The sequence below is a fragment of the Atractosteus spatula genome, chromosome 6, assembly GCF_055471065.1.
Source record: "Atractosteus spatula isolate fAtrSpa1 chromosome 6, fAtrSpa1.hap1, whole genome shotgun sequence".
NCBI classification, from domain to species: domain Eukaryota; kingdom Metazoa; phylum Chordata; class Actinopteri; order Semionotiformes; family Lepisosteidae; genus Atractosteus; species Atractosteus spatula.
Window position 1 is genome coordinate 11181698 of NC_142711.1, and position 13586 is coordinate 11195283.

At 37.4% G+C, this 13586-nt stretch overlaps 1 protein-coding gene across 10 annotated transcripts in view; it reads right to left on the minus strand.

The window, feature by feature from the left end:
- Positions 1–9465: 9465 nt before the first annotated feature.
- The window catches only part of fam110b (family with sequence similarity 110 member B), a 63317-nt gene continuing 59196 nt past the window's right edge, over positions 9466–13586 (minus strand). For 9 of the 10 annotated variants that reach the window (XM_088919406.1, XM_088919404.1, XM_088919408.1 and 6 more), the window contains one exon: positions 9466–12504. In XM_088919406.1, the coding sequence (XP_088775532.1) occupies positions 11085–12200 (1116 nt within the window). In that variant the 5' untranslated portion in view covers positions 12201–12504 and the 3' untranslated portion in view covers positions 9466–11084. Of the gene's footprint in view, positions 12505–13419; positions 13498–13586 lie in introns of those variants that run through there. The other variant, XM_088919414.1, reaches the window with a different exon arrangement.

A 13586-nucleotide genomic window follows, 5' to 3' on the forward strand; every position in this document is an offset into this window, starting at 1 on the left:
TTCCATCGATTTCATGTCCAATTTACCCTGTTCTACTTCTCTCTCTTCTCAGCGTCTGCTTTCTGCAGTTTGTAACCTTGAGCTTCAGACTCAATCTGTACTGTGTCATAATACGTAAAGTACAAAGCACAACAAAGTTCCATAAGTATTTTTTCACTACTTCTTCCTTCACTCTGTCATGATTGTTTGCAAAAACAAGATCTGTACAACCATTTCCTCTTGGAGGTGCTCTGACAAACTGGGTAAAAAAAGCTGTTAGTAATCATTTCTAACATTTCAGTTTCTACTGCTGATATTCCAATAGGTTTTTCCCATTCTATGTTGAGAAAGTTGAAATCTCACATAAAACCTACTTCTTCTTTTACAGAAAAATCAAACAGATGTCAACAAAACTTCAGTATTGACTACATCTACATTTACCTTTAGTGATCTACTGTATAGCACACTCCTAATGCTAATAGAATTATCCTAACACTCATACTGTGGCTTTTTATATGAAGGATCTCAAGTCATTACTAATCCTTTTCATCTGTGCTGTGATTCTCATGTTAAGTTTTCTTAGAATTCATTTTATAAAATGCAATATCCTCATTATTTCTCTCTTTCCTGATTATTAGTATGTGTTTAAGATCACTTTATTGGCCATATACTGTAAAATTTCTTGTATCAGGAATTTGTCGTTTCACATACAGTACCCCACCGTGCTCTCCGTGAGACACACAGACAGGGAGAGAAGCTTGGTGACAGAGCGCAGGGTCAGCTGGAAGACTGGAGTGAAGCCAACAGCCCCAAGCTCTTGGTTTAGAATATTAGGCCTAAGTAACACATTATCTCTGGTCAATAGAGTACTTGTGGATTTTGAAAGGCTTTCAGATTCTTATCACCCAGTATCTTTTGTGAATCAAATCCCAAAATACAGTACATTTGATTTTTTATTGCTAATATTCTGTGAAATTTCCATTTGGAAATGGCATACAGTACACACTGTACATTATTCCTTCTCAGCATGATTATTAACAAAATCTGTCCATGGTACTTGTACCAAGACAGTTTTCAAAAGATGCATTTTGTAAAAATAAATATTTTAAGAGAAAGATCCCTTAGAAAAGAATTCATATTTCCATTCCATAATTTTAAGTTAGAATCATCTCTCAAATCTGTAGTTTAAACTTCCAGGAATGTTGATTTTTATTCAAATAAACTTTCAAGCACGTACTGTACCTTATAAAGTTTTAAACAGACCTCTTAAATCTAAGGCCACAAAGACACTTCTTGAAAGTAATCATCTTTGGTCTTTTCACAGAATAAATTACTCTAAATGAATGGAAAGCATTGACAAAAGGGGATGGGTGGACTTTCCAAACGATAATGGAAAAAAGAGCTCGCATGATTTCGAATGCTATTTTTGTGGGCCTAATTCATCAGCTCTTTGTTCAAACCGCAAGCTTAAGTAGATGAAAGATTAGGTTTAATATATATTTTTAAAATGAAAATTGTACTCACAGCTCTGCTTTCAGTATCTTTGGGTGAAGAGAATTGTGTATTGTGTTTTGCATAATATAATCATAAGAGAGCAAAAACTTTATTACATCATGATATCAGGTTACTCCTCTCTCTTTCTATGAAAACCAATACCAGGCTATCAAATTTGAAGTTGGTTAACTATACAAATTACATGATCTTAAAAAATAAGATGGTGGTTTCCAGCTTTTATATCTGAAATGTCTGTTACCATTGATACTGTTAGCAAAATACTTTTGAATGTAGTTTTCCTGTCAAAAATTCTAATCAGGTTAAAGCCTATAAATGTCCTACTATTTTATCCAAAGATTAAGTTTCAAAAGAGTGAAAAATACTATGTAATTATATGGACGGGTGAACACTAAAATTTAAAAATAAGTGTCTTTTTTGTCTTGATATTTTCGCAGAGATTGAAGTTATAATTCCTGTGCTTGGAATGAAAGGGAGAGAGAAATGTTACCTAATAACCGCTTTTACGTAATGTAAGGAGTCATTGAGAACTAGTTACTGAACAACAAAAGATTGAGCTGTGAACAGTTTCTTTTAAATAAGCAAAGAAAAAACTAAAAGAAAATGAGATGTTCGAAATTATGATTGCTTTTAAATTAAAACCATGAATGAAAAAGGCAAGTCTTTTGTACAAAGAACAAGATGGTTTCTGTAGGTCCTGAGGAAATCAATGCTTTATCATACTGTAATTCTGTGCAACAAACACTTTTTGCCACTTAGCAAACTAAAAGAATCTTCCTGGGTGAGATAAGTCTGGCTGATTCTATTTCATGAATTTGGAGGTTTAGTCTAACCTCAGCCTAAAAATGCACAGCTGAAATTAAAATCACTATAACCACAATCTATTAAGAAAACAGTACAGTACATTTTCCTTATGCAAGAGATGTAGATAGCCAAAGGAAGCTGTACTAATAAAAATGACCAGCTTCTCTTCTCTAATTGTGGTCTGAATTATTCTGAATCAATTAGCTGAGGTCTTTCGTACAGTAGGTACTGTACTTCTTCAGTTTGTGCTGCATTAATGTGGAAAGACTCTCGTCTCTGGAATTCAACACAGGTCACAAGGGACATGAGCTGGAAGACATCAGTGCTCACCAGTTATTAGTTCAGAGCACCAGAAACTCCATGCAGTCTGGCACAAGGCATTGTGCTTGGCAGAATCCCAAGACTGAATGTCAGGAGGTACCCAGGCCTGCTTACAGAGCTACATGATAAGGCTCTCATGTTGTCTCCTGGCCTACTGCCTACTGCAGTGACATTGTACTTTATTTATTTTTTTAATCAGAAATTAATAAAACATTAAGAAGAAAACTAAATGATTTTAAAATTTGATCATGAAAAAGAACTGAGGCCTGATAGAGTGTGAGGTGATCATAACACTACTGAAAATCCATTCACGCACAAGGTGAATGAGTGTCTTTGCATTAAACTGAAACGTGGTATAGCTGATTTTATTTTCTCTCTTACTGGTTTTTGTTTTTTACATGCTGTTTTCTCTTGGAGCTGAAAAAGTCAGGCGCTGTTTCACCATCTCTTTTCAGGATAGTAAATAAGATCCTGTAGCTAAATCAGCAGATAGCTAGGTAAGTAGAGAGACAAGTACAGTAGATAGGTTAAGGCTTTATAATATACTTTTAATATTTGATTATGTCAAACAATCCTATAATACATTGAATTTCACAAACCACATTTTTACAAAATCAAAGAAGTCTCAAATCTCATTTAATATATACATATACATTTAAAGTACAATACATTTAAAAGCCAGACATACAGTATCTAACATTAATGAAATGCATATCCATCCCTATAAACTAGACTGACAGATTAAATAATCCACAACCTTTAGAATTAATAAAACACTGTGATATTACATTTACTGTATGTGAGCATTCCCTTGCTGTCTTTTCTCTTGCACCCAAAGCTGAAATGAGAAATGTAGGTGCAACCAGACCTCTCTTTTGAGTTGCAGATAAGAACTGAAATTTAAATATCATCTAAGAAATATCACTAAACACAGAAGTATTCCTCTCTTTTTTAAAGTGGAGAGACACTTCTGTGTATTCTAGGCCTGATCTATACTATCCATAGTTTGTACAAGGTATTCCTTCGTTTTACTAGAGCCTTCTGCTGCAACTTACGTTTACAGTATAGTGTCCCCATTACTATACTGGGGCATTAGGACCCACATTGACTGCAGGGTGAGTGCCCCCTGCTGGCCCCACTAAAACCTCTTCCAGAAGCAACCTTAGTTTTTCCCCAGGAGGTCTCTCATCCAGGTACTAACCAGGCTCATACCTGCTTAGCTTCAGTGGGTTGCCTGTTGTGAGTTGCAGAGTGATACAGCTGCAGGCAGTACTGGGCAGCTCCATCCTAGCTGAGCTGCTAAAGCTCTAATGAGATCAAGCTGGATCACGGCGCTGCTTGCTGTCTTAATAGTCACTAAAAGACAACTGGAAGAAAAACTGCTAAAAGGTAACAATAGCTAAACATTTACCCTGAGCACCTGGAAATCTTGGCTATCGAGTTAAATTAAATTCTATCAGAAAGAAGTGGGCCTGTGCTTTTTCTTGAGCTACTAACATTTTTAAACAAATTAGGTCATTTCCTTCATTGGTGCAGAAGCGACTGCTTCAGAAGAACTTCATTACCAATATACCAGATGTCCCCCCATTATTAGATCAGTGTTTGCATAATCCAGATGTGTGGTTGAGGCAAATATATTATTTGGAACACTTCGTACAGCTTGACTTAGATAGTTTTGTCACCATACACTATACTGTATGTGAGGCACTCTACACTGTTGTATAAACCAATATAAAACACACTTTTCATTTTACCTGTATTCTGAGGAACCTGAATGACTGTTTCTGCCAGAGAGCTACATTTTCCCCTTCCATAAGTCATGGACTGCCTTTAATGACTTCAGGATAAATAAGACAGACATGCAAGACTTGAGGGGGAGGAAGAGAGCTGGGGGTTTGCGATATGCAAATGACAATGAACACACATTAAATGTTTCAGCTGCTGAACGTTAAAACTAATCAAATGATAAAGCACAGGTTCATTACTGCACTAATAAGGAAAATTTGGGGGGTATGTTTTTTTTCTATTAAATGGAAATCTAGTCGGAGCTCACAAAGTGAGCTTCAGACTTCAAGTTTATACCTTCATTGTAAAAGTTTAAAACACAGAACTCCAAAAGTAGATCAAACATTAATATCTTAAATGAGAAACAATAATTGTATAGCTTTTTACATTTACACAACAGCTGTCATTCTTATTATAGAATTATAACATACAGTGGTGTGAAAAAGTGTTTGCCCCCTTCCTGATTTCTTATTTTTTTGCATGTTTGTCACACTGAAATGTTTCAGATCATCAAACAAATTGAAATATTAGACAAAGATAACACAAGTAAACACAAAATGCAGTTTTTAAATGAAGGTTTTTATTATTAAGGGAAAAAAAATCCAAACCTACATGGCCCTGTATGAAAAAGTGATTGCCCCCTAAACCTAATAACTGGTTGGGCCACCCTTAGCAGCAACAACTGCAATCAAGCGTTTGCGATAACTGACAATGAGTCTTTTACAGCGCTGTGGAGGAATTTTGTCCCACTCATCTTTGCAGAATTGTTGTAATTCAGCCACATTTGAGGGTTTTCGAGCCTTAACCACTTTTTTAAGGTCATGCCACAACATCTCAATCGGATTCAGGTCAGGACTTTGACTAGGCCACTCCAAAGTCTTCATTTTGTTTTTCTTAAGCCATTCAGAGGTGGACTTGCTGGTGTGTTTTGGATCATTGTCCTGCTGCAGAACCCAAGTGCGCTTCAGCTTGAGGTCACGAACAGATGGCCGGACATTCTCCTTCAGGATTTTTTAGTAGACAGCAGAATTCATGGTTCCATTTACCACAGCAAGTCTTCCAGGTCCTGAAGCAGCAAAACAGCCCCAGACCATCACACTACCACCACCATATTTTACTGTTGGTATGATGTTCCTTTTCAAAATGCTGTGTTACTTTTACGCCAGATGTAATGGGACACACACCTTCCAAAAAGTTTAACTTTTGTCTCGTCAGTCCACAGAGTATTTTCCCAAAAGTCTTGGGGATCATCAAGATGTTTTCTGGCAAAACTGAGACGAGCCTTTATGTTCTTTTTGCTTAGCAGTGGTTTTCGTCTTGGAACTCTGCCATGCAGGCCATTTTTGCCCAGTCTCTTTCTTATGGTGGAGTCATGAACACTGACCTTAACTGAGGCAAGTGAAGCCTGCAGTTCTTTGGATGTTGTTGTGGGGTTTTTTCTGACCTATATTAATTTTGGTCGGCTGGCCACTCCTGGGAAGGTTCACCACTGTTCCATGTTTTTGCCATTTGTGGATAATGGCTCTCACTGTGGTTCGCTGGAGTCCCAAAGCTTTAGAAATGGCTTTATAACCTTTTCCAGACTGATAAATCTCAATTACTCTGTTTCTCATTTGTTCCTGAATTTGTTTGGATCGCAGCATGATGTCTAGCTTTTGAGGATCTTTTGGTCTACTTCACTTTGTCAGGCAGGTCCTATTTAAGTGATTTCTTGATTGACAACAGGTGTGGCAGTAATCAGGCCTGGGTGTGGCTAGAGAAATTGAACTCAGCTTTCCAAAGATGTGATAAACCAGTTGATTTATGTTTTAACAGGGGGGACAATCACTTTTTCACACAGGGCCATGTAGGTTTGGATTTTTTTTCCCCTTAATAATAAAAACCTTCATTTAAAAACTGCATTTTGTGTTTACTTGTGTTATCTTTGTCTAATATTTCAATTTGTTTGATGATCTGAAACATTTCAGTGTGACAAACATGCAAAAAAATAAGAAATCAGGAAGGGGGCAAACACTTTTTCACACCACTGTAGTAGTGTAACATCTTTATAATTTATATTGCATATTGTAAGTTGGATTTTATATCTGGAAATAAATGTACTGTACCCGTCTACTATTCAATAAATAATTAAACTCTGCAAGTGTACTTTGTGACCTTGTTGCATAAAAATGTTAAAACACAGTGTCATGAAACGGGCTATACTGTATAGATAAAATGTAAAGAATGTACAACCATTAAATTATAAGAGACAGATTCGCCATTTATAAATAGGTTTTAATGAACAGGGTACAGAAAATGTCATTTAAATACTGCAATAAATGTTGCTATAAAGTGAAGCACCTTTATTGTGGATCATCAAAGCAGAAAAAAAATTGGAAGTACAGAGTATAGAATACTGCCTCAATGCCCAAATGAGTGTCTGAGTAATAGCAGTCTTCCACTTCGATAAAAAGAGCCCAGAGTTGTGAAAGCTGGCATTGAAACAAAATGTGCAACTCGCAGGTGTTGAAATAGTACCATGCTGGTGGCAGGGGAAGCACACAGATGCTCTGACATTGAACACACAGGTCAGTAAACTCTTTCGAGCCACTAACTCGAATGTTAAAAGGTACCGTATGGTGCAACATAATAGTGGAGCTCCTTATCACTTTTGTAAAGTCTTAGATAATAGCATACTAGTCTCTGTGATAATATTACTGCTTACAGAAATGTCACAGGACAAATAATGGGAGCAGAAAAGACACTGTGTTAAGGAACTGCATTGCTGTGGATGGGTATGTCAAACCGATTATCACACATGCTATTAAAGCTCTGCTTTTGTTTCTCCCCCACCTGGAACGCAGAGGAAATGTCATTGGCTCCTGTAATTACCTGATCTGAATCCAGGAGAAGACATATGGTAGGAGTTAAAAATGTGAATCGAGTCCAAGACACCAGCATAGAACAAGAATGATTTGACATACTTGAATAAGGAGGCTTACAGAAGTTTAGCCTTGCAGTATTCCAAGAAATAAAATGGCTAGGTTTTAATAATTTTAGCCGAAGCCTAATTATTTTGTTACATTTAAAAAGTCACCATTTTTTGTACAAAAATTCAATACAGATAGAAAATAAATATAAAAATGCCACCATTCCTTTGCTCCTCTTCCACCAGAAGATGGCTCCACAGCCAAAATATTTTTCTTTCGACTTGCATGCAAATAACCTCTACTTACTGTATGTCTTTTCAGCTTGCACGGTGATATAGTTCCCCACTCAACATTATTCAATTACTGAAACCATCAGATTACAGAAAGCTTCAGGCAACAGTTTAGCCACTGATACTTGTTTAGGAAAAGCCTTTCTCCCATGATTCCCCACTCTTTTACCCAGGCGTGGAATGCTGTTTACCTCACTGCACGATGATCTTTTCAGAAACCTTCCGATTAATAGCGAAGACCATCTCAGCTTCCAGCTTCTGAGGCTTCTAATGACACCCTTTCCACCAGAAACCCCTAGAGAAAATCTTCCTTCCTTAACATGGTCTAGTTTTTTTCCACGTGTGTTTCCTTTTGGATGGGGAGGGCAGGGGGGATGGGGGGCATTCTAATTACAGTTGCCGACGAAGTCGGAAGAAAGATGGTACCGGTGTTTTGCAGTCTTGTGTTTATCATTATTAATCACATCCTGAAATAACAAATGTTTTTTTTTTAAAGAAAAGATCACTTGGTGACCCAAGATTATTTTCCTCTTGACAGTACATCAAAGCCAATATCTGTTTGGCAAGCAACAAAATATTTTAGTACAAATTAGATCTGTTGCTGGGGGAATGAATAGCAAAAGCCATTCTGAAATGCCGAAGACAAGCCACACAGTGAAGAATCATAGAATAGACCCTTCTTCAGCCTCCAGAAGATTTGGTGTATTCTCTACATTCTGACCTGTGGAAGCCATCAGACAGCGAGAATATTAACAGCAGGCAACACTATAGTTATAAAAACAACTACATTCCAAAATGAATTTTTTTTCACATGAATACACACATTGCCTCTGCAGTAGAGATAAGTCCTCATTATACATTGGGATTACGGACTTAAAAAAGTAGTGACTTAAAGAGAAACGATGTACTGTAGAGCGTAGTTTTCCCCTATAAGAAGACAAGAAAACACCAGGGGTTAGAGTCTGCCAAACCTTATTTCTCCCAAAAGAATAGGTGGAGATATTTAACATACCTCTCTCAAATCCACTTTAAAGTTTTTATACAAGCTTTCTTCTGGATGAGGGCTAAGCTAATTGGAGTGTTTTAGTTGTGTACACACCTGAAGAAGGCCCCACAGCCAAAATGTTGGGTTTCTTTTCAGCATGGAATAAACCTTTACATGTTTTAGTTTTGTGATCTTCATCTTGCAATGCTAGCAATCGCTCAATTTTTTACATTATCTGACTCCTTTGCCACATTATTTTTACTTCTGAATGCTTTGAAAGTATTCCTAGCTTTACATTTATTTCAACAGGAGCTTTTAACTACTGCATGTACAGACACCGGTAGCAAATTGAGAGCACAGTCACATCCATGTCTAATTTAACAGCCAGCTTGATACTGCTAACATTTTTTAGTTTAATGTACAGTACCTACTGCACCAGTACTATGGTTAAAGTATGTTAAACTTGAACAGGCAGGGCAGAGCCTTACACCATAACAACATAAGAGAACACAAAGGACCTAAAAACTGCACTGAGAATTCTGTTATGCAAGTTGAAAATTCGTTGGGAACGCTCAAGCCTTAAATGTCATAATTGCAGGGAACTTTATGTCAAGTTCCTCAAATCATCAACAACGTAAATGCAAAATGATGCATATTATAGCAGGATTACACATAACAGGGACCACTTCAACTATACGTTAGGAACAACTTTAATGTCTATGTTTTATTAGATATTTTGTACACCTAGGTTCTATCTACAGCATTCGACTGGACATATAGTATACGCTGTTGTAAATGGGCTCTTGCATATTTCACACCGGGTCTCAAAAAGATTTAACAGAAAAAAAAAGAAGAGATTACATATGTAAACCACACATCATTTAAGAGTTCAGAGGTGATTTATTCAAATTCAAGTGTGCAATTTCTAACTGTAACAAAGCAAAGTAGAAATAGATAGTACACACTACATTTCTAACAACAACAGCACTTCTTTTTCTAATTCTTGGTGGGTGGAACTAATGCTATGATTAGGAGCTGATCTTCAAAATCGTTTTGAAGCAACCGCTATATTAAACCTCAGCAGCCTGCGGAGAATTACATGAAGAACATAAGTTACATAGAACTTGAAACATAACCTATATGTGACCTCCGCAAACTCCAGAATTTCCCATAGCAACCCTCTCACAGCAAAGTTTAATGTTCTTTGACATTTATGCTCACCATATACAATAAATGTACTTTTGGGTTTGCAATGCATTTCCCATTTAAGCCACCTTCTAGGTATTCGCATAATTTTCCTCATATAAATGTAACATATCCCAAGCTTATACTTTGACCCAACAACATTTCACAGACAAAACCGAGTAGTAATTTTGCTCACTGAAGCTTTACTAATATTGTGGAGCGGTAACATCTCTTTTCAGATCAATTTAGGGGTTAAGAAAAGATCGAAACAAATGAAAGTTTTTGTATTATTTTACAGTGTTGCAAAATTAACTGAGGACAAAAAAATGTTAAGCCGACACCAGTCTGCAAAGATACTTTCAATGGGATTTTCTGCGAACAGTCAACACAAACGTCTTTGAAATGAGACATATGCTTTTTATAGGCTTTATGAACACTCTTGCAATGCAAGAACCATGAGAAGAATAAATGAACCCAGAGCTATTTATTAGCATAACAGACTCCTCTTTACAGATTTGGTAATGACTTAGAAGGTATGTACATATCCTTACAGAATTTACACAATAAAAATAAAAGTTTCTATTTGACAATGAAGTGTAGACTGCCATATACTGTAATGCACATGACATATAAATACTACAACTTATGAGGTCATACTCACAGAACTTTCATTCCATTGTACCACACTATTAGCTGTCAATATAAACAGTATATATGTTGATATAGATGAAAACGAACCACAGAATGCAGATGATGTACTGTTTGCACCACATTACCAGTGCAAAACTGGACAGCTCAATGGAAAAGCTACATGTCATTGAGAATACACCTACTGTGGACTGTAACATGCTTCCACAGCCCATGAATCTATATACAAACAGTATGACTGCATCCACACACATTACAAAGCTTTCCTAATGATTGTAATTCTTTGCATCTTTGAAGTCATACTGATATGGCTGCAAGATTAAATGTCAATGTCAAATGTTTTATGAAATGGCATAACATGAAAAAAATGCACCTAAAAGAAATGACGCCTATATGTTCGATTGATATAAGCAAAATACTGTACTCTTAAGACATGGGGCCTTGAATGGCACCCATCTTCAATATACTGATTTACTTAAGTTTGTTTCTTTAGCTGGAGGCCAAGTTACATTGCATGTCGACAAGCATGCAGAATCTCAAGACATTGCACATTTAACGCAAAGCAATTGAGAGGCTGTGAAAGTCAGACTTAACCACCAATATAAGATTCACAGACTATATTTTTCAAAATCAAAAAGCAAAGAAAAAAAACCTCTGGGTCCTTTCTCAAACGTGAGACACTTTCTGCGATTCACGGGCTTGCTTGATGCTATAGAGCCATTTGATGACTCTGGCATTTCGTTCAACTGCAGAGATGCCGTATGGTACTCGTTCATTGGCGTCCTCATCATCTGTTAGGTCATCATTGCTATGTCTTGATTGTTCACAGTCTGAACTGATCATGCTTGCGCTGCGAAAGTTGAGAGAAATTATATCCGAGTTTGCCCGGGTGAAGTTCTCCACACCAAAATTTTCAAGTTCTTCAGGATCCAGTCCACAGTAATTAAAAAAACGTTCAACATCTGCACTAGCACGAGCATATCTGTCACTTAGATCAGACTTCGATCTGTGGAGAGAGGGTCTCCTGCTTACACCACTGTCTGGCTCTCCAGCATCATTTTCCGGCGATTTAAGCGTACTGGAGGCGGTGATGTTGGGCTTAGGCGGCAAGGGTGGTGCAGAACTACTGCTGGGTGTCGCTTTGAATGGCTTGCCATTACATATTCTTCTAATATCCGAAGAACTATGGGAAACATGCAGTGATGAATCACTAGACTGCTCTTCAAACAGGCGTTTACTGATATTTAGGTTACTTCCCTGGGGGCTTGAGTGACCTTGAGTGGGGAACACTTTCAGCGACTCCGCAAACGACCGTCGGTTAAGCTCTGTCGATTCCGACCTATGAGGAGCCCAGCTTCTGGCACTATGTTTATGCGCCGTCCCGGAGGAAGATCCCTCTGAACTGTTGATGATATTTTTCAGGATTTCCAGGTTCAGGTTCTCTCTTTTCACACTGCTGTCCGACTTGGAGTTATTGTTGGAAGCTTTCAGGGCTGGGCTACTTCCTGCCCTTTTTGTGACAGGGCATACAGGGGGCTTGGCTAACACTGCTGGCTTCACAGGCTCCTGCTTCGCATTTATCACTTCTTGACTTTTCACATATTTTGCCTTGTCCGCTTCCAGCCTCTCAACCGCGCTCAGTCTTTTAGGGTTGGGTTCTGCCTGCCTGCGGAAATAATCCGGCCCTTTGTTGAGAATGCGGAGAGGTACAGCAGAAGTAAATGTAGTTGCTTGGCCGACAGGCTTGACCATGCTATCTGTCTGTAGTGTTTCTGTAGGCATGTTTAATGGTCTTTCCCCAGCAGCCGTTTTGGATTCCGTTGTAGGCTCTCCTCAGAGTACTGCTTAGAAACATGTACATCAAGCCCGATGAATGGACGATGAATCCTTTCTCCACTGACTGTTAGCAGCAAGGCCTCATCTCACAGCTCATTAAATACCAATGCGTTCTCTTTCAAGGCAGGCTTTGTACAAAAAAAGGGGCACCAGACACAAGTCCGTATTAATCTGCTCGGGTGATTTCTTAAAGCCGAGTGAAAGATGTAGGATTCCTGTCTCTTCCTTTGTGTTCAACACAGGCAGCTATCTGAAACACAGAAAAACCAACCATGTGTTAGCAGCGAAGTGACATCACATGTATAGCAACAAGAAGGAATACAGACAAATGAATGCAGTTGGCTGGTGGTGTTATGACTGATGTGTGAAACACACCTAGAAGCTGCTATATAAAGGTTAACATCGAGAGTGGTTTTCTTCTGGGATGCAATCTGAAAATCAGCCGAATCCATGACTACTTCTCTGTTATGAAAACATTTTCTCTTCACTGAAGGACAGTACTTTTGACATGTAGTAATTCATAGTTAGTTTATATCTTTACAATATTTTTTTTAGTTGTTAACTATGCTGGATGTAAATGTATCTACAAAATAAAAGTTAAACAAATGCCCATTAAACTAAGCTTCATACAAAGCTTTCAGTAAAATAAACTCTGATAATCTTAATTCCTTATCATCTTTTATGGCGGAGCTATTAAAATGTTTTATGGAGCTATAATTCAGAGAGAACCGATTAAACTTGGCCTTCACTTGACTTTCATTTAATTGCTATTGCCTTCACAGTAACTGCCCTTAATACAGCCAAACCTGCTAACACAAAGTTTAAATATATTAATAAAGTAATACTTCTTTTAATTCTGTAAAACTTACAGAATTACAAATACATGAAACAAGACGATGGAATTTGAATTGACTGGAATGTGCATTTTCACGCATCTTACAGTAATTTTATTGCACATTGGAGGTGAAAAAACTGCTTTGGCCTAGCTTTAACAAACTGAGCAACTGCAAGTGGTCATTTTACATTTGAGAAATTGTAAAAGAAAAATATTAATTAGGGGACTTTTACACAATCAAACAAGACAAGGAAATCAAGTTATTGGCACCAAAGATTGCATACAGTACTTTTAAATTATAATAATTATAAAGGATTTCATTCTACTTACAACACAGTTGGTGTAAATTCCTTGACAATGTATATTGTATGACGACAAAGCATTATCCACACTATCTCAAAATGTAAGTCTTCTTGAGTGTCAAATTACCTAAGGTAAGCTCCACTGTCTCAAGATAGTGCAAAGTACTAGAATCACAGTTACTTGAGTGGACTTCA